This window comes from Rhododendron vialii, chromosome 12a (assembly GCF_030253575.1).
Source record: "Rhododendron vialii isolate Sample 1 chromosome 12a, ASM3025357v1".
NCBI lineage: Eukaryota > Viridiplantae > Streptophyta > Magnoliopsida > Ericales > Ericaceae > Rhododendron > Rhododendron vialii.
The window spans coordinates 28451595-28473920 of record NC_080568.1 but is presented as its reverse complement, the minus strand read 5'-3'; the positions used below and the strand labels follow the sequence as shown (position 1 = coordinate 28473920).

The 22326-nt window shown below is 39.9% G+C and overlaps 1 protein-coding gene across 1 annotated transcript; it reads right to left on the bottom strand.

The window, feature by feature from the left end:
• Positions 1 to 2636: 2636 nt before the first annotated feature.
• LOC131310769 (DDT domain-containing protein DDR4) lies at positions 2637 to 17177 on the bottom strand. The gene is made up of 12 exons (XM_058337965.1): positions 16184 to 17177; positions 15852 to 15962; positions 11577 to 11663; positions 11449 to 11486; positions 11291 to 11372; positions 10511 to 10617; positions 9403 to 9559; positions 6957 to 7049; positions 6660 to 6783; positions 4297 to 4339; positions 3953 to 4141; positions 2637 to 3871 (listed from the first exon to the last, which is right to left on the bottom strand). Exons 1-12 carry the CDS (start codon positions 16622 to 16624, stop codon positions 3112 to 3114), a joined length of 2232 nt encoding a protein of 743 aa, XP_058193948.1. The 5' UTR covers positions 16625 to 17177; the 3' UTR covers positions 2637 to 3111.
• Positions 17178 to 22326: the final 5149 nt, after the last annotated feature.

Below are 22326 nucleotides of genomic sequence, written 5' to 3'. Positions count from 1 at the left end.
CTAAACTCTCTTGAAAGAAAATACTACTTTTACTATTGTTCTGCAAAGTCAAAGCAAATTGGCCCGGCCCCCCCAATTGTTTGGATTTCCATCATTTGATCAGGGAATTCCCTACCAAACCAAAACACTTGAATAATAATAGTTTGAGATTAGAAAAAGTACAGTTTTATTATTAATTAATAATAGCCGTGGGGTTCTTTAATGAAGAGACTTCCTTACCTAAACGATGTCTGTCTAGTTGGGAATTCTATCAGGTCAAATGGTCTAAACACGTACATCTATGGAGTAGTTGCAGGACCAATTATTATAGATGGGATAGGACTAGTTAGGAGGATGGTTCATTAATCATTAATGTGGAGAATGAATTGACCCTTAATAACTTAAGTAGGTGGAAAAAGGTGATGGTCAGAAAGGGTGGGTTTGGCTGGCACTGAGAAAACTGGAATTGGAAAGGGAAATGTATTTTCGATTTTTGAGTTTAGAGAACAAAAGTCTGAAGTAAGGAGAGATGAGCTTTCTTACTTTTTATTTTTAACTTTTCCTATTTTGGTTAATATAAAATACCTTCAAAATATATCCTACGTATATTTTTCAAACACTTCACAAATTCATAACACATTCTGTCTGATCATAATTCAAAAAACCAAAAATACAAAATGCAAAAAATGAAAATGAGACTCCCACCAAACAGCGCCTAAGAGCATCCGCTGTGGCATAACCAAAACTGAAATAATCAAAACCAAAAAGTTGTTGAGGTTAGCAATGTTTGTGAGAGCCAGTGTATGATCAAATCTCGTTTTGGACATGAACAACAAACTCTACAAGCCGAATACAATGAACAATGTGAATTATACTCTTGATCCACCGGGTTATGTCCGAACACGAGAACCGCCTGGTTATGTCCTCAACGCAGGCCGACATCTTCATCAGCCAATGAAATGAAATAGTCAGGCAAATGAAAATTTGCCAATTCATCCAAATTCTCATCAAAAAAATTCGCACTTAGTACAACCTTCACCATCTAATCACTCCCTTCTCTTCTCTCTACCCCAAAGCCGTCCTGCCCTCCCAGACTCCCATTCCTCTCTCTCAACGACCCATGACTGGCCGGCTTTTCTGCTGAGGTTTGGCAGTTGAGAGTTCACGGGTGGTGGATGGAAAAAGAAATGGGGTGGTCGGTGTTGGAGGCAGGTAGGGTTAATGCAAAAGGCGGTGGTGCTGCGGACATAGGGAAAACGGGAACTAGGGAAGGTCTTGACGAAATCTTAACCGTTCTATACGTGCACATGGACCATGCACATAGTTGATAATGTTGTTAACGCCACAATTGTTAACCTGGTAGAAAAGTCGTCAAACCGCGAATCTAATCCTAACCACCCAATTTGATTTGTCTTTTTTGGTAGAGTGGTTTGGTTCTGATTTTTAAAGTGAAAACCCAATGGTTTTAAGGGATTTCTTTCAATATTTTGCGAAAGCAGCCTGTAACAGAACCCGGAGCTTAATGGTTTGGATGGGTTCGGTTCTAGGTTACACAGATCATTTTGGTTTCTGAAACCTCCAATCTATGCCAATTGATTTGATTTTTAGCCTACAATATAAAACAGAACCAATCCGGCTCATAGTTCACACCGACTCCTGTAAGCGGGTGCTGTAAAACAACTGTTACAGAGGAGCTGTAAAGAAGTTAATCTCCTACCCTCAGCCAAGTTCCGGTTTAGGGCCTTTATAAATGCAGGACCAAAACTATTTGCAACCTCGGGTAACCTCTTCTAGGATCACCGGAACACCGGAATCGGTGCAAAACCCGAGACCGCTGACTCCTGCGTGGTTGTCCAACAAGATCTAAAGATCATGTTGAAAATGAGGAACGACACATCTTGTTTCTAGGATGTCATATCCCATCTTGTTTCTAGGATGTCATGGATATGACGTCATTTTTTCCTTCCAAAAACTAGAACACAGATGGAAACACAAGATACAAACATGACATGTCGTTTTGTCTTTCCAAAAACTAGAACACAGATCGAAACACAAGATACGAACACGACACGGACGTGTCATTTTTTCTTTCCAAAAACTAGAACAGAGATGGGGACACGTTGAGTAAAGAAATCAACCAACACATAACTACTTCAAAAGCATTACACTATCTGTCTGTTTATCTTACAAATGCTTACAAAAAATAAAGACTACTGTAATATCTCTGACAAGTTGGACCACATAATCTAACATTAGAAGACATAAATAAACACTAACCATTCATGGCAATTGCGACAAACCATACTTTTAAAAATTGCATAACTTCCTGTTGTGTCACAAACGTTTCACCAGTTTATCGGACTAGAAAAAGATGACCAAAAACAAACGGACAGATTTACAAGAAGCATGCTTGACACATGTCCAGAGCGTGCCAGAATCCAGATGTGTCGGATATGGATACGTGAGGCCCGTAGACATGTCTGTGTACTTAAGTGACCATATCCATAAGTAGATCTGTTGGTACGTTGATCGCATCCATCTCAAACATTAGTCTCATTGTACTGAACATAGCAATACAGCAATCTAAAGAGCACTCAACCCCAAAAATGTCACACAAGAGCACAACAATGCAGAGCTACAGTAAGTAAGAGCATTAGTTACCTTTAGAGGGAGACTGGTTCCATTAGAAGAAGGAAATCAGTTTCAAAATATGCCGACACCAACAGACCCAACCAGCCCAGATGCACAGCAGCAGACCATTCTCATGACCACGGAACAGAACACAGTGGGGCTTGAAAATCTAATCTAAAAAATACCGGTTACAAATATGAGAGAAGCGGTTATATAGTACACTGACTAAATAAGGACTCCCAACAAGTGCCATTGATTTTCCGTAGGTTTCTTTGGTTGTAGGCAAGCTAAAAAATTGACTACTCAATCTACATAACATTCCAAGCATCACAGCTGGAATAACAAAGAAACCGCATCTCGGTAGCTGCTTGAATTACACCATGGCAGTAACTCTCGTCATAGCTTCATGGGTTAGCAGCAAAATTTATAAATTATCTATAGTACAACCACCTTTTCCAAGAGAAAACTGCAACCATCATGTGGACAAGGGAGCTTTAGAACTTAGAAACCATCGGCATCTTCGTCTTTCATTATTGTATTTGGACCATCTTCAAAACCGGAACCAGGGGCAAGCTCATTTAGGTCAAGAAACCGTCGTTTTCTCACACCACCGCTTTCATCTTCACCTGGACTGTCCGATTTCTCAGGTGGTTGGTTTTGCTCTTTCTCTACTGCCTCTGGTTGCTCTTCTACAGGTTGATCAACTTTCATCTCCGGATTATCATTTTCGCCCTCAGAATCATCACTTCCCATTGAAAATCCCGCATTTTCAGTATCCGTGTGTTCATCTGAAGCATTTGACTTCTCAGGTTTCACCGCCTCTGCATCAGAGTCTGAGACTTCATACTGTTTATAATCTATTCGGTTTCTGGTGGCCCTTTTACTACGCCTTAGACCTGATTGGAGCTCATCAACTGACCTTAATTTAGCTTCCCTCCTAGTGCGGCCAGCAGGCAGTTTCTTAATTTTCCGTGGCTCATCACTATCATCGCTATTACTAAAATCATCATCATCATCATCTTCTTCTTCTTCTTCTTCTTCATCATCGTCTTCTGCATTTTCTTCATCTCCATGATACTCCTCATCTCCTTCAGAGCCACTTGACATTTTCCTCTTTTGCTTCCGTTGCCTCAAATATTCATCATCATATACAACTTCTCCAACTATATCATCATCACTATCAAAACCAGCCTCATGGTCTGAAACTGCTTCGACAAACTCTCTTACTGAATACCGCTGAGGTCTTTGTCTTCTTCGGTTACTATGTACAGAACATATAGGTAAGTGAGAGGCTCAATCATAGTACCTAGAATTTGGATATAATGTATAAAGGAAAGATTACCTGCGATCCAATTGATCAGATTTATGGTCTATATCAGTTTCATCGTAGTCTGATGACTTGGGTGACAGTGCATCAAAAGAGGATTGATGAGGAATTGGGGACGGACCGGCCCAAATACCATTTATAGACGTATCAGCTTTTGCAGCGATTTCTCTACGAACAGTATGTTCTGGAGATGGCTGTTTCCGCCTGATTTATCATTTATGAGTAAATAAGACAAAACAAATAAAGATGTAGCAAGTAGCAGATATTGGAAGAAAGTAAATTAGTTTCAAAGATGTATGCAGAGCATGTTTTCCTATATGAAATATCTAATGGTATTCCATTGCTGAGGAAGTTCGTACTTGGTTATGTTGATAGCCTCATTGATCGATCTGTCGTAATCATCTGCAAAATGATACAGAATAACAATAAGGTACGCGAATAAGCTCTACTAACCTCAAAGAAAATTCACACAGAATAACATCAGCCGAATAAACAAATTTTCGCACTACCATGTGTGGCCAATACAAATTGGCATTTGCACAGAACCTTAAAAGGATACAAGGCGGTTTATAACAAGATAAAGACAAATTCAAAATGTTGTGCCAAATAGACTATACATATAATCTTAGAAAACTATCACTAGTAATTGCCACTCCATCGCCATGGAACTCTCTCTCTCTCTCTGTTATCATACTTGAATTCATATATGTATCTCTGTGTGAGTTCAGATCTGTAGAAAAACTAAAAATCTAAACTGTCATAAGGAAAACCCATAAATTATTTTATGAGTCGTTGACATGTGATTTCTAGCTAAGTTCATATATTAGTTAAATTGAAAACAAAGAAGGGAAAATCCATCAATTCCAAATCCGGAATGAAAGTACTTAGCACCTTGAATCACAGATTCATCACTTGTATTTTGATTAGAATTAGAAGTGTCAGTGTCCAGTGAGGATGAACCTCACCAGTCACCTCTGCAGAAGCGGTCATGGAAAAAAAATCCTGATTCTAGTCAGGACCTCCCTTTTTCCGATCAAATTTTGATGATCCGAGCCACTCAATGTGATCAAAACGTGGTTTTAAGGGTACTCGCGAGAAATTGGCAAAAAAAGAGACCGGGAAGGGCTTCATCCCAACAGTTTTTTTATTGAACGGTTCAATAAAAAACTGTTCAACTCAAGCCCTTCCCGGTCATTTTTTTTGCCAATTTCTTGCGGATACCCTTAAAATTACGTTTTGAACACATTGAACGGCTCAGATCATTGAAATTCGATCGGAATAGGGGAGGTCCTGACCTTAAGAGGTCCTGACTTGATCCTGCATATGTGTGTGTGTGTGTGATTAGCAGTTAATTTGAGCAAATCTTTCAGTCTCAGTCTCCCTCTCACTCGGACCAAATTTCCTCGCCCTATATAGAGATGAAAAGGTTGGTGTTAAATAAACTTGAATCATACGAAGGACAAAAAAGGAAAAATAGAGAGAAACTTGGGTAAGGCAGAGGCATGCCCAATTGTGTGTATGTGGGTCGAATGGGACGGAGTAGAAGAGGTGGTGGAAGACATCTGGTAAGATATGTCAGCATGAGAACTTTTGAAATGAGGAAACTCCATGGCTGTAGAAGTGAAGTTGGGTAAGGGAGGAGATTTTTCTCTTTTTTAAAGAGAGGAACCAAGGACAAAATGGTAGAAGAAGATAATGACATCCTTGTAGTGGTAGAACGAGAAGGAATTCTTACAGAGTGTTATATTAAACAGGTATCTTAACAGCGCGGTTTAAGTCCACAAAGTATTGTTATGAGCTAATATATGAAGGTGCGGAGGTGTATCCACATATCAAGTAAACCACAGGGGGGCGTAGGTAAAGTTATTGCCATACCAAAACTAATCCGAGGCCCACACACCATTATTGGTGTCCAAACAAAAGCATGCAAAAATGTGTGATCTACCCTCAAGTTCATCAACTCTGGCCAGATAGCAAAAAAGAATGATTGTAACTACGAAGCGCAGATACTTCTAAGAGGAGGCTGAGGCGAGATGGACACCTTGACAAACACCAACACGACAGGACACCAGTCGGATACTCCCTCGTCATTTAGGCACATTCATTTTAATGTAGAATGATTGTAACTACAAAGTGCTGACGCTTCTAAGAGGAAGCCAAGGCAAGATGGAAACCTTGGCAAACACCAACATGATAGGACACCAGTCGGATACTCCCTCGTCATTTAGCCACGTTAATTTTGATCACATTAGAATTTCTAATGAAAGGACAACATAATTTTCTTAAATGATGCATGAATATTTATCAGTTTTGAAGGAAATTGGAATTATGTGGTCTCTCTCTCTCTCTCTGTGTGTGTATATATATATATGTGTGTGTGTGTGTGTGTAAATATGTTTTTTTTTTTTAGTTTAACTATTGGTATGTTGCCAATTTTATTATCCCAAAAGAGATATACGCATAAAACCTACACCACTACATAAATGCATGCGTATTTAACGCGTTGTCAACATGTCGCATCCACCACTTTTTTGAAATATTCACGTGTCTATGCTGTGCTGCGTGTCTTTGTCTGGGCTACTTCGACCATAGATGACGCGGTTACAGAGACTGTTGATTTTTTTTGGATGATAAGTAACAAAATCTGCTGAATTCAACACTATTTCACCAATTATCATGTACAAGAGCATTAGAAGAAATGGACGGAGACAACTTCTCTTACCAAAAGTATAGGTGACAGGCTTTCTATCACGAAGGGAGCGTCCTGGACCAACCCCATCCACGTTTATCATACTATCAAGAAGAAGAGCTTCTCTATGCTGTTTCTTCAGCAGCTTCTCTTTCCGCTGCAAGTGAAAACAAAGAACTTGCAGTCTTGAGAAAGTTATAGATTGGAAATTACGGCATAAATAACAATAAGGGGATCGCTGCAGGAATGGAGTTACTGAGAAGCAGAAGTCAAGATACATCTAAAGAGTGAACCAGTTTAGAGTCTTAAGCCAAAGAAATGCTCAACTACCTTGTGGACCTTCTCAATCTCAGGGAGCATGTCATTCTTTAACTTCTTCCCAAGTGAAGCCTCTGTTCTATTTTTACTCGAGAAAAGCTTCTCCTGTTGAATAGAAGATGGACAACTTAGTTGGGAGGACAAGTGACAAAAAAAGAACAACTACATCTCATGAGTGTTTGGAACAAGATTAACATTTGAATCAGTTCAAATACCAGAAATTAGCAAGAGATAGAATTCTTCACAAGTAGGATTCGTGATTTACAAAGAACCTTCTAACCTTCTATAACAATTGCTTGAAATGAATCAAACTAAACTTAGCCTTGTGTTCCAATCAATTGGTGTCGACTACATGCATCATTACGTAACTCTGCTCTGTCAAGGGCAGCTGCAGTTATCGAATTCATAACCATTTTTACTACGAAAGCCAATGGTACATTTCCCTCCTCGCATTTCCTTTCACAATGATCCTATCACCCTTTCTAAAAGTTGTACTATTGGTTTTTTTGTACACGAAAAAACCATATGATTCTCTACTCCTTACCATTTCACAAATGGTAACATTTCTAGTTCCATCTTTTTTGGTTTTGCTCTCAATCAGATATCCATCAATTCGCATTTACCTTGGTTACGCTCATTGGACTACTTAATTGACCAGTATCAAGCGTCTTTTTTAGTGTTTTGTTTTAGTTGCATAATTTTTCGGAAGCACCACTCCACTTGTTCTGAAGTTTCACTGACCATTAATCTCAGGTCTGGGCATGCACTGTCTCCATCCATAGGCTACTCCAAGGCCTAGACCATGATAACCAGCAACAAGGTTTCCAACATATTATTGCTTTGGTAACGCCATACAAACATAACTTATCAACATAAATAGGAAGATAGCTCCTCATGAAATTGACAAAATAGAAAGCTTTGCATTAAAGAAGCAATGGGTTACAGTGGTCGTATATGATTGGCCAACAGATAACTGGGAGACAGATTTGAAGCGAAACTTCAACAGTTGCATCTGGCCCTAACCATGGGCTAGATCTCACTTTGTATCTAATCTGACAGCAGATAAGATAAGGAAAAATTGATTCCTTAACCCTACATGAGCAACCCAATCTGGTAGCAATCTGATCTAATTCAGAAACACAGGATCAACCAGTCAACTGGATAATGTCCACTGTCCCTATGTAGGTCACCAAAGATCTATAAGTACATAACATGTCAATGACAAAAGTACAACAAATAGTATTCTTAAATTTGACAGCGCCTCTTTTCTCCAAGTCTTTGGCAGTGCTTCTTGTTCTTCTACTTTGGTATTCTCCCATATTTATCTACTACAGGGCTTGTCAATATGTCTCAGTACATCTTTGTAGCCCTGATACCTGAACAGTCTCAGACCGATCTAGACGCTAAGTGTTCTGGTAAGGCTAGCTAGAATGCCAATTTACTTTTATGGTCTCCCACCTCCCAACCAACCTGCCTCTGCAACTAATTTTGAATTTTTACTTCGAAATATGCTTAACTTTTCAGTAGTTCAAGATCTGCACGATGACTGGATTTTAGATTAAATGATTGCTCAACGATCTGGTCCAAGTCTTTAAACGAGGAAAGATGCTTTAATTTTCCTTAACAGTCAATCTCTCCTTTTTTCTTCCCTGTCAAGTTCTACTCATCTTTAAACGTGAGGTGGGTATGATGAACAGAAACAACTTCCTTAGCCCATTTACTTTAGGAGATTCCGCCGAAGTTGTTAACAAATCTCAAAAAACCAAGCATCACAGCAGCCATTTAGGGCATCCCAACCCCCAAAAAGATTTAAAACATAACCAAGTATTGACCAAGGTGGCCCAGGAAATAAAGATACTCCGCTCGCTTCAAAACACCTGCCTTAATTGCAACACTACAAGGAGAGCTTTGACAAAAGAAAGCACAACAAGCTTAGTTCCCATTAACGCCTGTCTGGGAGGGGAAGATTGGCTACAAACCTAACACTTCACATTATTTGCACAAAGTGGCTGACCACCCCACTCTTAGAGTCACCTGTTTCCCTTCAGTTGACCAGGTAACATCTGCAATAAATACTCGTGCCAGCCAACCAAACTTTCACCCTCAGCAATTCAATGCATACTGCTCATTCTCTACAATTTTTCCTACATGATTCCGTAGAACCTCAAATAGAAAAATTATGTAATACACAAATTAGATCCTCAAGTAGTAAGAAACCCTCTTTCTCTTTCGAGTTTTGGAATCCAATTGGTTCATATGTAGGAAGTATTCAGTTCCTTCTCAACCACATTCAATTTCTTCTTCTTTTCCACTCCCAACCAACGAAAAAACAATAACAATGGCAATAAACCTAGGAAAAGAAAGGAAGGGTAAAAAATAAAAAAGAGCAAACAAAAGACACGTCACACTGGATATTTTTAATTATGGAATATACAACCTAATAAATAAAGGAACTTACAGAAACGTCTTGAAATTCATCTAAATTGGTCGCAACTGTTTCCCACTGATAAGATGAACTAGGAATTGGCTGTACATTCTTCCCTTTTGCTTTCTTCACCTCCACTTTTCTAATCTCTCGGTACAATCGATGACCAATCATGGGATCATCTTCATACCTACAAATCATGCAGCATCGCAGCAGGTAAAACTTGTGTTTTGCTACATAAAAAACCAAACATGACCATCCAAAAATGAACAGTATAACTGATTTTTTTAACAACAAAAAGCCTTATGGACCAGCAATTGGTATTAGGGCTGTGCACCAAACCGACCCGACCCGAAAATACATGCAACGGACGGATCTGATTACTTTGTCGGGTCGGGTTCGGGCCTATTTAGTCGGATTTCGTGACATGTCGGTCGGGTGTCGGGTGCACCGTATAATTCCTTGGGTGACCCGACCCGACCGAGAAAATTGTGTTAAAAGGAAAAAAAACCCCTAAATCTATTACATTACAGTTACTCCTTGTCTCCATCTTCTGCTCCTCATTTTCTCTCTCTCCCACCGGTCCACCACCACTCCCCAGTCTCAACTCTCTCTCTCTCTCTCTCTGACCTTGAATCATCCTTTCTCACTCTCTCTCTCAGAGGCCATAACTGAGGGAGACTCTCCAGTCCACCACGCCACTCCTCCTTCTGCTGATCGACCCACCGGCCACCGTGGTACGTCTCTCCTCTCTCTCTCTCGATCGATCCATTGATCGTTCTTGATCTGGTTGAAAGAACTCAACAAAGAGTTGTGGGTTGTGGTTCTCTGATTCTCTCACCCTCGGTTTGATTGATGAACTCAGGCTTGGATTCCCTCCCCCGTCTCTCTCGATTGAACCTTTACTTTTAAAAAAAAATTCTGATTTTTTTCTCTCATCCGACCGAACCCGACCAACCCAACCTGACAATGTTTTGGTCGGAGCCCGACCAGTTGTTCGGTCGGATGTGGGTGGACCTTTTCGTAATCCGACTAAAGTCGGGTCGGGTCGAACCCGACCCGAACCCGACCAAAACTGACCGATGGACAGTCCTAATTGGTATGAATAACAAAAAAAGGCATTAGAAGTACTGCTACATACCAATATGAAATTCCATAAGAATCACCCCCAATGCGTTCCTTGCGGAATGCCGAAAGGTGAACCCCGTGTTTGATTGAGTTGTCGATATAGTTCCGAATGTCTTCTTGCTGCAAAATATGCCAATCACTACCAATCCTTTTATTGAATGCTTTAAAACGAACAAAAACAAGAGATACTGAAAATATAACTAAAAAAAAAAAAACTTTCAAAACTAACTAATGTCTTGGACTCTTGGCATTTCAGCATGCTTTTACAGGCCCTCTCCCTTGTTGTTGGTCGAAGTTCCCGAATATCAATCATTTGCTAGTACGTTTATCATCCATTACTAAAAATCTATTAATGATTCATTCAAGAACAAGATAACCCTAACTAATACGGACAAATTTTGCATTTGTCTGGTTGCTGTCAATTTACAAATAATATGTACCGCTTAAGCATGATGCTAACAAAACTCGATGACAAATTGCTAACTTCCAAAGCAATTCTGCTACAAAACCCACCATGGACCAATATTTCCGGTGTTGTAAAGTTAGGCTGAAATTATGAAATTACACTGCAAAATAATGACTAAGCATCGGAAGTAAGAACTAAATGCAAATCACATGAGTACTATTCTGCATTATTGAACTTCTGAGTCAGATGCGAGTAACAATCCAATGAACACATGCAAAACTCGACATTGGCTTGAAATAAGAATGTGGATGACCAACAATATAAGAAGAATTAGCAGCAGATAGACAGCAAGTGTTCAAAGCAACAATAATTCGGTAAAGATAATACCTCAACACGAATATCACATAAGGCTTTCAAAATCGCTACACGAACCCCAGGATCAAGTACATTATATGCTTCAACCTCGGCCCTAACATATGAAAAAGATAAAACCATAAACTTGCATGAAGTCCAGGAATTTGAATTTTAGAGTGAAGGCAACTCACCCATGTGATGCGACTATTGGCAGCTCCCCTTCTGCAACCTGCAAAGAAGTTCCAAAGTAAGGATGAGCCAGCAGAAATCACTTCTACAAAAAGGATCTATTGTTCAAGGAGCACCGAAATCATGTTACCCAATGCCACCAATCTCTCAACTTTCGGCATAGAACAGTAATCCAGGTATTATGTCCAAGAGCCATTCGGGTTATTGGAGGGATGGCCTGCATATAAAGTGAAATTATTACTAAGTAAATATTGACAACATGAATTCTGCGTAGGCAAGTCACAAAGTGTATCACTGTAAGTCTACCACACAAAAACATATCTCATATAGTCATTACAAACAGATGTGTTTCGAACAGAATAAGATCCAAAACTATGCTTTTAAATGACAGCCTTAGGAATCAGAAATATATAATCATGAGAAAGGAACTCCATAAGATAATCCAAAACTGCGCTTTTGAAGACTATTAGTTCTAGAAACCACAGTGATCAAAAAGCCTTTCCTGAAACATTTGTGATCAAGCAGCGATTCCAAACACAAGGGATCAACTAAATTTGTCAAGCCAACCATAACATCAAGAAAGACAACTCAATGAACTCCTACACTAATGTATATTAATAGAGGGAGAATGAATCTGCTGAACAAGTTTAACTATGAATCTGCTGAACAAGTTTAGCAAGAGGAAGAATGAACATCCACGAGCATGAATTTTACAATTTTAAGACCTCAGAGACAAGGACCAAGAACTGAATCAAGCAATTAAATTTACCCAAACATCAACAAATGCCACAATCCAGACACTAAGGTGTAAATGATCAACTTATTGGTGATATTGCAATTGTACACCAGCTGGAAAAATCCAAAAATCCAGTTCCGTACTTTTGAGTATAAGAAACCACTGGTAAATAAATACACCATTAAGGGGTAAGCATTCACCAAATCTACCATGAGATGAGAGCAGAAAACCCTGCAAGCCTGAAAAGGATATACTTTCACGTGGAATACACAGAACACACACAATTTCGAAAAACACCTCACCAAATACGCATAAAATTGATTCAGCTAGTTTGTCAGTATAGGGGGCTTCTACAGATGTATAATCCTGTAAAAACCTGAACCACTTCTCTTGACGACACCTTTCATAGTAAATTTACTTGTCCAAGATTGCCTCTATTTGACCCCGAATTCACTGAGGCCCACAGAAAGAGCCCTCATCCTGCTGCAACCTAATTAACAATCTGCACCGCTAACTCACCGATACATTCAAACTTACCCCTATTCGAGAAATTCCCACTTGTAAAGAAACCAACACTCCGACAAGGAAAAAAATGAACCAGGCTCAGGCAGTTTACAACAAAACCAAGTTCAGGTGGGTCAGTCAATAGACATCTGAATCAATCCAACTCTATGACCTGGTTATTTTCAGCAATCCTCAAAGATATTGGTGTACATTGAATTTCAAGATCCATGAAAACTTGCTAATTCGGTTGGAAGTAGGTCTGGCTACCTTCAAAACAGTCTTTCAGCTATCTTTTCTTTTTGGTTAGTAAAAAAAAGAAGGAAATTTTACAAAAAGGCACTTAGGGAATGCCATCTGTACATCAAAGGAACACAAGGAATCAGAAAGAAAAAGAAACTGCATACCTACAAGTGTCTCATGAAGCTCTATAATGTCTTTGAATCAGTCAAGAGAAGGCTAAACAATACCTGAGTCACAACTTAACCAAAAAAAAGCCCCTTAAGCCAATACAAAGGAACCACTACACATCAAAAAACCTACATTTTGTTCCCCCAAAACAATACACACAATACACAAGGGGATCAAGAACCATAATACTCTTCCCCATTCTAGCCCTCTCCAATATTCAAGCAGCTTACAGCACAGCAACGAGGAACACCCAGACCAACTGTCAACGATGAAAGGCTAGACATATATCATATATGATATAGCTCTCACACCACTGGGCAGTGGATAAAACAACGTTCTGCCACCTCGCCATCTCTTACATACACAACATCTTTACAATCATGTGTCTTCTTCAAAGGTGAGGATATTAAACATGAGCTGTGCACCACATAGAGAAGCCCATGTCAAGTGGATCCCGTTTTTCCATTGAGCTCTATCTAGAGCTACCTCTTCACTTGAATTTAGTAAGCCCAAGTCCTTCCGTATCACGGTATCCAAAGTCAGTTTAGGTCTTCCTCTTCCCCTAGCCCAACTATCCACTACTATCATGTCACTCTTCTTGACTACTGCATCTACGGTAAATATGTCCAAACCACCTCTGTAGAAAGATCATTCTTTAGATACTCCCACCCACACCACACCTGTGACCAAAACTTCTCTCCTTTCGCCCACCAACATGTTAGTATATCCCCCACAAGCTTATCCCATTCATGTACTAACGACTTTCCAAAGGCCCACACCATGAGACAAAGATTCTTGCAAAGAGGCTCAATTTCCACAACCACACCCAATTTCCCTAATAAAACTTTATTGAGGACCCAATTTCCTAATCCCCGTGCCATTTTTTTGATTTAGGACGACCAATATTCTAATCCACCAGATAATTCTAGAACTCCTCCACTATGCCTTCGCATGGGAAACTTTTAAACGACTTTGTAGAAACTTATAAAGCAATAAAATGACATAATCTAAGAGCCAGACTGCATAGGGTGTTCTCTACCAGCACAAGTGTTCCAACTTTTCAAGTGTCGACCTGCATGATGATGAGTGCTTCCCCATGGGTTCTGTGACTCGAGTATCCACCCTGCGGATCTACTTTATAACACAATGCATGCCGAATAGGGAGATGGAAGTGAATCCAAACAGCACCTACAGGCTAACCACATTTAGGCACCTCCCCTGCTGGAATGATCTCTATTAGACTGAATTAACCTTCAGGCTTCAACCAGAAGCACACATCCAAGGTAGCCCAGCCAAGATACTTTAGAGAAAGAAAAAACTAAGTTGCATTTCGCCTGATGAAAAAATCCTAGCACCATATGCGTACCCAGCCCTCCACAGCCTTACAACCATGCAACACAATGCCCACATATGATATGTCATAATCCAATAAAGGAGATAAAGGTTCATTTAACCTCAATCACCTTGGGGAGCTTGGAAGAAATCTGCAGGAGTTCCATTCAACAAAACTAACCAAATTTATGCATTTAGCACAAAACCCCATCATTAAGATATGGGCGCTAGCGCTTTACTAATATAATGGAAAGTTTAGGCTCTTCTGCTGAGCGAAGCTACGAGCCCTTCTCAAGCCTACTTAAATAGCTTATGCTTACCAAGCCTAATCTACCAAAATAGGGCTACAACAAACATTCCCCCTTCGTTTGTAGTGGGTTGCGCCTCATAGCTAAAGTTTTCCATGTTTAAATTTTAATTATGACCAAGCTTGTAAACAGTCACCAAGTTTATTACTCTGACATAATGTAACACTAAGTTTGCTTATTCCTAAACAGTTCGCCTAATACCTAATCTCACCCTAGGTAACAGAGTCCATCAAGGTGAAATCACATTGGCCACGTGTGCCAGAATAGTATTAACTTCTTAGTCTCGCAAAGCAAATAAGAAGGAAACTTCAATAAATGTTTGTTGCTTTACTACGGCAATGTGAAATTGATATGAATTGCAATTCATATGGAAAAGACATGCACCAAAAGAAGAGTACATTCAGTCAACTTATTAAAGCAAAGCATTTGAAGATAAAATCACTTCTCTTGAAGTTAAAGGAGAAATTGTTACCAAATAGAAACTTACATTCCATAATAGCATATTGATAAAGGAATGAACGACACCACCAATGACCTCGATTTTCAACCCCAAGAACCCTAAGCTTAGGTTCATAACAAAGCAGCCACCATTCTTTTCTTCAGACCATATTGCAACATATATACTATAGTAGCCAGGGTATCTTAGCTGGTCATAATCTAGATCTCTTGACTCTTTGCAATGTGTTCAACCCCCAACAGCCCATCCCATGCACACACTTAATTTCAGTCTCAAGTCTCAACCTCAGTGTCCACAATAATTCCAGTCCAATTGTCTAAATGGGTCGATAGCCCAATATCTTGACCTACTCCCATTCAAAAAGCTTATCTTTTCTTAGTTGGTAAGTTAGTCAGTGGAGTTCATATGCTTGAGTAACTCTTGTGTCAAGGAAATTTATGGAGTCATTAAAGTTCACATATTAAGTTTGATCCATAAGTTAAAAGTCATCTGTTGCTTCCAAGAGAATTACACTAACAAGAAGCGCACACAGCATCAAAAATATCGACGAGCATTCCACAAACCGAACTTGCATGCAAGAAAAGGCTCAACTTGCACTCAACAATGTACATTTGTTGCTTCAAAAGTAAAAAACTTAGTGCTTCAAAATAAAGTTCTAACCTTCAGTAAAGGTATATGTACAGCAGCCAAAGTGTTGTTCGGCGTAATCAAAGCCGTCTCAAACTCCTCCGCTGAGAATTCCACTTTGACATTCAAAAGGGGCCTAAAAACCTAAAAAACACAAAACAAAACAAATAAAGTTATAAACCATATCACTTCCAAAAAAAAAACCAATTCCACAACAAAAGATCACAACTTTTCCCAACTCCCATTCAGGTGTTTACCAACCCATTTTCTTGGCTAACCCTTAGGCTCTGTTTGGTAACAAAACTAGCAGCTTATTACCTATCAAAACAAACCAAAAAAAAAGAGCAAAAACCAACAAAACTCACATTCAAGAAATTAAGAATGGAGGCCAACTCCGACATGGACCGGAGGCTCCACCGCGGCAACTGCGACAGCGGCGGGTCACCCACCAGCGGGGTAACGATCTTGTACTGCGGCTGCAGCGGCGACGGTTGCTCCTGCTCCTCCTCCACTTCCACCACCTCCTCCCGCCGCAGAAACCGCTCCTTCTTCGGAGTCGCCTTCGGTCTCCGCTCCACCGCCGCCTCCACCGCCGCCACCGCACTCAGCCTGGCCGCCGCCCGGGCCGTGCACGCCCGCGACGGCCTCTCTCTCCTCACTACCACACTGTTGCTGTTGTTGTTGCCGTTGATTTTGTGATTGTTTTCGTGGATCGGAGCCGAGGGAGGGGTTGACGCGGCAGGGAGATCGGGGGGTTGGGGATTGGGTACGGCGGGGTCGCATCGGAGATCAACCTGGGGTTGCATTGGGGAGTCAAGCGAGGGGAGTGGAGAGAGAAAGTCGATGCTGCGGAGTGGTAGAGAGAGAAAGTTGGGGTTTGGGTTTGGGCTTGGGGTTGGGGTTGGGTTTGGGTTTGGGAGAAGAGAGGCATAGCAGATTGAAGCTCCTAATAACCATCTCTTTTTTTTCACATCTCTCCCTTCTTCTTGTTTTCTCTCTCTATCTCTCTCTCTGGATTACTGCAGTGTTGGTCGATGAGAGAGAGAATCAAAGACAGAGAGAAGGGGGGGAAATAAATTGGAGTTATAAATTTGGGGTAAAAGAAAAGAGTGGTAATTTGATCTGGGTTTGGCAAAACAATGGAGTTTGTTTTCTCCTGTTGATCGATTTTGATTTTGGGGTTCTGACTTCTGAGACTCCTGGTCCTGGAATTAGGGCAAAAGGGAAGAAAAAAGGGAAGGAGGGTCAAGGGTTTTTTTTTCTCTTCTCCTTCTTCTATTTTAATTTTTTTTTCTTCTGATTTCTGCTGTCTAGAGATTTTAGATATATAATCGCTACACACACAACCTTTTAAAAAAACAAGTCAGGACACAAGTAATGGGTCAGAAAGTATATTATATACACATGAGGTCACAAGCATCGAAAGATTTGTAAGATTTGTAAGATTTGTAAGAAACAACTTGAGACACAATTGTGTTAAAACCATTAGATGGGTTCATACGAATCGAAAGATTTTGTTATATTTGGAGTTGTATTTTTAAAGTTGTGTGCGTAGACTTTCTATATATAATCATGCAAAACCATCCTTAATTAGGAGTATCAAATTACAATGGTATTGGGATTAGCTAAATGCAGGCACTCTGAATTGTTGAAGCCAGAGCAGAGGCCATTCGAGCAGCATTTTTTTTGGCTTTTATTACTTTTTCCTTTTTTTTAAAAAAATAATTCCGTAACGGCATGATTAATCATGTCAATAGTATTTGAACAAATACTAACAAAAATGAATATATATTTATCCGTTGATCTGCCCTTTAAATTCAAACATGTAAATTTTTTTTTGGGTACAAAAGAAAGAGCTGTGCTACGTGCACAGACTGCTGTGCACAGCTTGCTGTGCACAAATCATTTCTGCAAAAGAAAATAAAACACAACTACACTCTCTTCAAAAGCCACTCATCTCATATGTGCCTCTAGAAGTGAGATAATACCATTCGGAAATGTATGACATCATATGGTCTTTTTGATCTACTCTCATATTGGCAAGCATATCTGTCATCTTATTTCTCTCTCTAAGCGTGTGTCTTGAGGTGCATCTTGTTATATCCATGAGGGCTTTACATTCTTTGATGAGCATTGTATGAAGTGAATTCTCAAGTGGTTCTCCAATAATCAAATCAATAGCTGCGGTTGAGTCTGACTCCACATCCACAGTAGCCAATCCCTTGTTGGATCATTTCGAGCCCCATGAACAGCCCATAAAGCTCCGCTTCCAAACTTGTACAGTCTTCAAGCTTTCCAAAGAACCCGATGATCCAATGCCCTCTCTTCTCCTTGAAAACTCCATCATAGTCAGTTGGTCCCAGATTACCTCTATTGCTGCCATCAGTGTTCAGTTTCAGTCTGCCAGTACCTGGAATTTCTGGAAATGCCCATAAAACAAGTCTTAGAGGTCTTGAGCTAGTACATGAGATGGACTGAAAACTAAGCACAATTTCATTCGCAAAAATATGACTCCTAGAACAGATCTCATTCGGATTAGTATCAATATTATCAAAAACTTTCCTATTCCTAGATAGCCATATCTTCCTATACATTCAAACATGTATTCAATTGGTAGCCTGGTAGGAGTCTCTGAGGAAAATGGAAATACAAGTTTGGGTAGACGTCCAAAAAAAAACATACTACTAGCTAGTACATTGACAAACTAAAAACGGAACAAACGAGAAACGCAGCCAATTTGATTACAAGACCTAGCATTTTAACACTTTACTAATCAACAATTGACAAACGTATGAATGCATGGGCGGAGGTATTAAGGGGCCCGAGGGGCTAGGGCCTTTGCTCTTCGTTTGCTAAATTTTACTATAAAGTTCTGTCCACGCACATGGTGATTTAATGGGGTGGCGCTAATGCCGTGATGGCAGGCTTTCGTTAGGGCCATGACAGTTTCTGTTTATTGAGTTTTGTACCCTCTTAAGCCATACAATTAAGTGCTAGTACTTCCTTTCTCTCTTAACAATCGTTCATGGCACAGAGCAACTCATTTTTCCTCTCTTAAGTCTCGGGAAAATAGTTAATTGCTTCTGAAGAATCGCCCTGTTGTACTCCAATGTCTTCTCCATTACACATTTGCTTCACAAATCAAGACCACTGCAATTCATGTGCTCTTTCTTCCGAAGTTTCTCCCTTCTTTTTCATGACCAAAAAGTTCAGAAACGTACAACTCTAAATACGTATAATTGTGTGCGAAGCCATTCAATATATGTTGAATCATGTGATTCAAACAGTTCTAGACACAATTGTGTTTGGACTTCGGAGTTGTGTTTGTAGCAACACAAGACCCACTCCTCTCTCTCTCTCTTTCTCTCTCTCACTAAAAATCAGTCAATGTTGCCCCTTCGATTGCATTCCTGCAATGTAACCCATTCAGCTAACACCCAGCAGAATACACAATATATTTACAAATTCAAAAACTAGTATCAATAAAAAACTGCGAACGGAGAGATACTTATTGAAAAGAATATCCGTGTTAAAATGTTTCTATTTGTTCAAAATTATTAATCCGCCTAGAGATGGAGACAAATGTCTCGTGCACACGTGTTAGGGCCGTTTGGATTATCGATGTTTACTTGTTTATTCGCTTATCAATATATAATAATTAAGCTATAAGAAAAATTAATTTCGGGCTAGTATCGTATGAGGGTCGCAAAAGCATATCTCTCAATTTTCACCCACTCGAGTGGAAATCTTGCCTCCGAGTTAAATGTTTGTATTTGGTCAAAATTATTAATCCGCCTACACATGGAGACAAATGTCTTGTGCACACGTGTTAGGCCCGTTTGATTTATCGATGTTTAAGTATTTATTTGCTTATCAATATGATAAGCAATGAGAAAATTTAATTTTGCGGGACAATTGCTTATTTGCTTATTATCTGTCTATATCTTCTTTCCAAAGAATTAAGCAAACTCTTCAGCTAACGAATCCATCTTCACAAAACTGCCTTGGTAGGGCGAACCATCAGGGAAGAGGCTTCTCCAGTCTCCACCGGGCCACTGAGCAAAATTTTATACATTAAGCAAATAAACCACCCGGGGTGTGGTAGCCAAGATGGCATTGGGTTACTCTCATTGGGTTTGGCTTCATGCGGACATGGTTTTGAGGCGTATCAACGCTCCCTCGTTCCCGTTTGAATACCATGATCCGTCTATTGCCTTCTTTGGTCTTGGATGGAGTAGTGTGCGCTTATAAATTCCGAGTCTCCTTGAAGGACCCGCCAGCTCTGGAGTCTCTCTTGTTACGCCCTTGGGATGGTTGTTACGGGTGGTCATCCCCTTTTCACCCATTTCATTACGTAAGACCGGGTGGGGGGGAGTAGATTTTTAGCAAAATTCATGGGCTTAATAAAGGTGAGTTTGTGCAGAGCAAAGTCACAGAGAGGGAATGGGTTTCAGAGACTTCAGTAGTTTCATCATGGCCTTGTGGGCCAAAAAAGGTTAGCCCAATGCTTATTGGGCCAAGGTGCTAAAGGGACATATACTTTCCCCAACACAGATTTCCTTCATGCCAAGAAAGGAGGTAGTTTCTCACACTGAGTGGTAGGGTGCAAACGAGTCGAGTTTTAAAGTATTTAAGATCCACTCATTTACTAAATGACCCAAATACTCAAGCTCAAGCTTGGCTTGCTTGTAAACGAGCCGAGCCCTTAAAAGAGTGTAGCCCGGTTAATTTACTCAACGAGCCTCGATAAACTAGCCGAGTATTTTCGAGCCAAGCTGAGCTCGAGAGGGTTGAGCTCCGCTCGTTTGCTACAAGAGTATAAACTCAAACTCGAGCAACCGAGTCTCGAGCTACTCAGTGGCTCAGTTTGTTTGTAGCCCTAGGCGTGGGCCAGAAATATTCTTCTAGGTAGAAAACTCTTGGTTAAGAGGGTGCGGCCTGGGTTGGCAAGTTTAGAGATAAACATCAACTCCTACCGAGAAGAGCCTTTCAAAAAATGTGAACTACTATTAAAAAGCATTTTGGACAACCGAAATCACACGGACTATATTCTCCAAAACCTAATCTAGACTGCAAAGAAGCCAGATTCATTTAAAAACCAATGCCCAGAAACCTCGGAATTGTGAAGCTTGTTCAAGACTCAAGTGTAGGCTGTAGCTGACTCTAGCTGCGAGTAATTCGGCTAAACCATGAAAGGGTTGGGTTTGGAACGTATAACAACGTTATAATAACATGACTTGCAAATTGACCTAATGACCTTGCGTATGTGAGAGTGTTTTTTTCACGGAGCCTCCGTGAACATCCAATTTACGGAGCTGTTCAATCTCACGCACCCATTTCAGTTTTGGACGGTCCAGATTTTAATGAATTTTTTTTGGAAAAAGTTAATACAATCAATTATTACCGATCATAATTGGTTTCAATCTGGATCGTCCAAAAACACTTTGGACAATCGTGATTGAGCTCCGTAACTTCTTATTTATAGAACAACTGTAAAGAAGATTTTCTCTGGAAGCCGCGTTCCGCATGCTAAATAAGTACTTATTTTTTAAGAAGGTAATTTCAAGCTCAAAAATAATAGGTTTATTGAAATTAAAAAATATACAATATGGATTCTATTTGAAATATCTCATTAAGATCTTTAATACGGTGCAAAAAAAATTAAAAAATTAATTTTCATTTGCATTATTTTTGAATTTAAAAATGTAAAATAAGTACTTATTTTTTAAGAAGGTGTTCTGGAACGGGCTAAATCCCTCTACCAATGGTTTTTTCCCCCTTCTTCTGCCCCCCTTGAGTTTGCACAGACTTCTTTTCTTTTTGGGAAGGAATACTTTTTTGTAGACTTTTAAACACGAAGGAAAAATCATTTCCCCGAATTGGAGTGGAAAGTACGAAACGAGGTGTTGATATTACTGCACCAGGCTGGATTGAACCAGTGTAGTAAACCCAGATCAACTGGGGAATCCATCCGATCTAAAATGTTCGAACTTAAGCCATAGCTGACCAGCTGGTCGGGAAAGAAATATTAATCTATCACCACGTAAATGGAGTTCCCTCTCCCGACCATCTGGTCTCGATCTTACTCAGGATCGGTGGCGGTGGGAGAGGAACAACCTTATGTTAGCTGCTTCAACCACTTGAACTAACAGGTCGGTGGTTCCATTTGCAACTTCTAAGTTTTCTTTGTGGCAGTCCTATTCTCAATATCATTACAACCATTTTTTCCTTCTTTTAGGCGACATTTCTAGCCGGGCCTTCGGAAACAAAGAGAGAATTGTGACCGCCCACCATCGTTGAATATGGTTATTAGAAAAGTTAAATTTGGACTTCCAATTGACCACATGCAGCTAGTTTAATTTAGGTCGGTCTTCTGTGGTTTTTGTTTTCCGATTAGCATCTTGTTTTTCTTTAGGTCTTTGGTGGCTTTATACCGATGTGACCTTGATCCTTTTAATATTTGTAATCCTTATAAAGATTAATAAATCCTATTTGCTTAGCGGAAAAA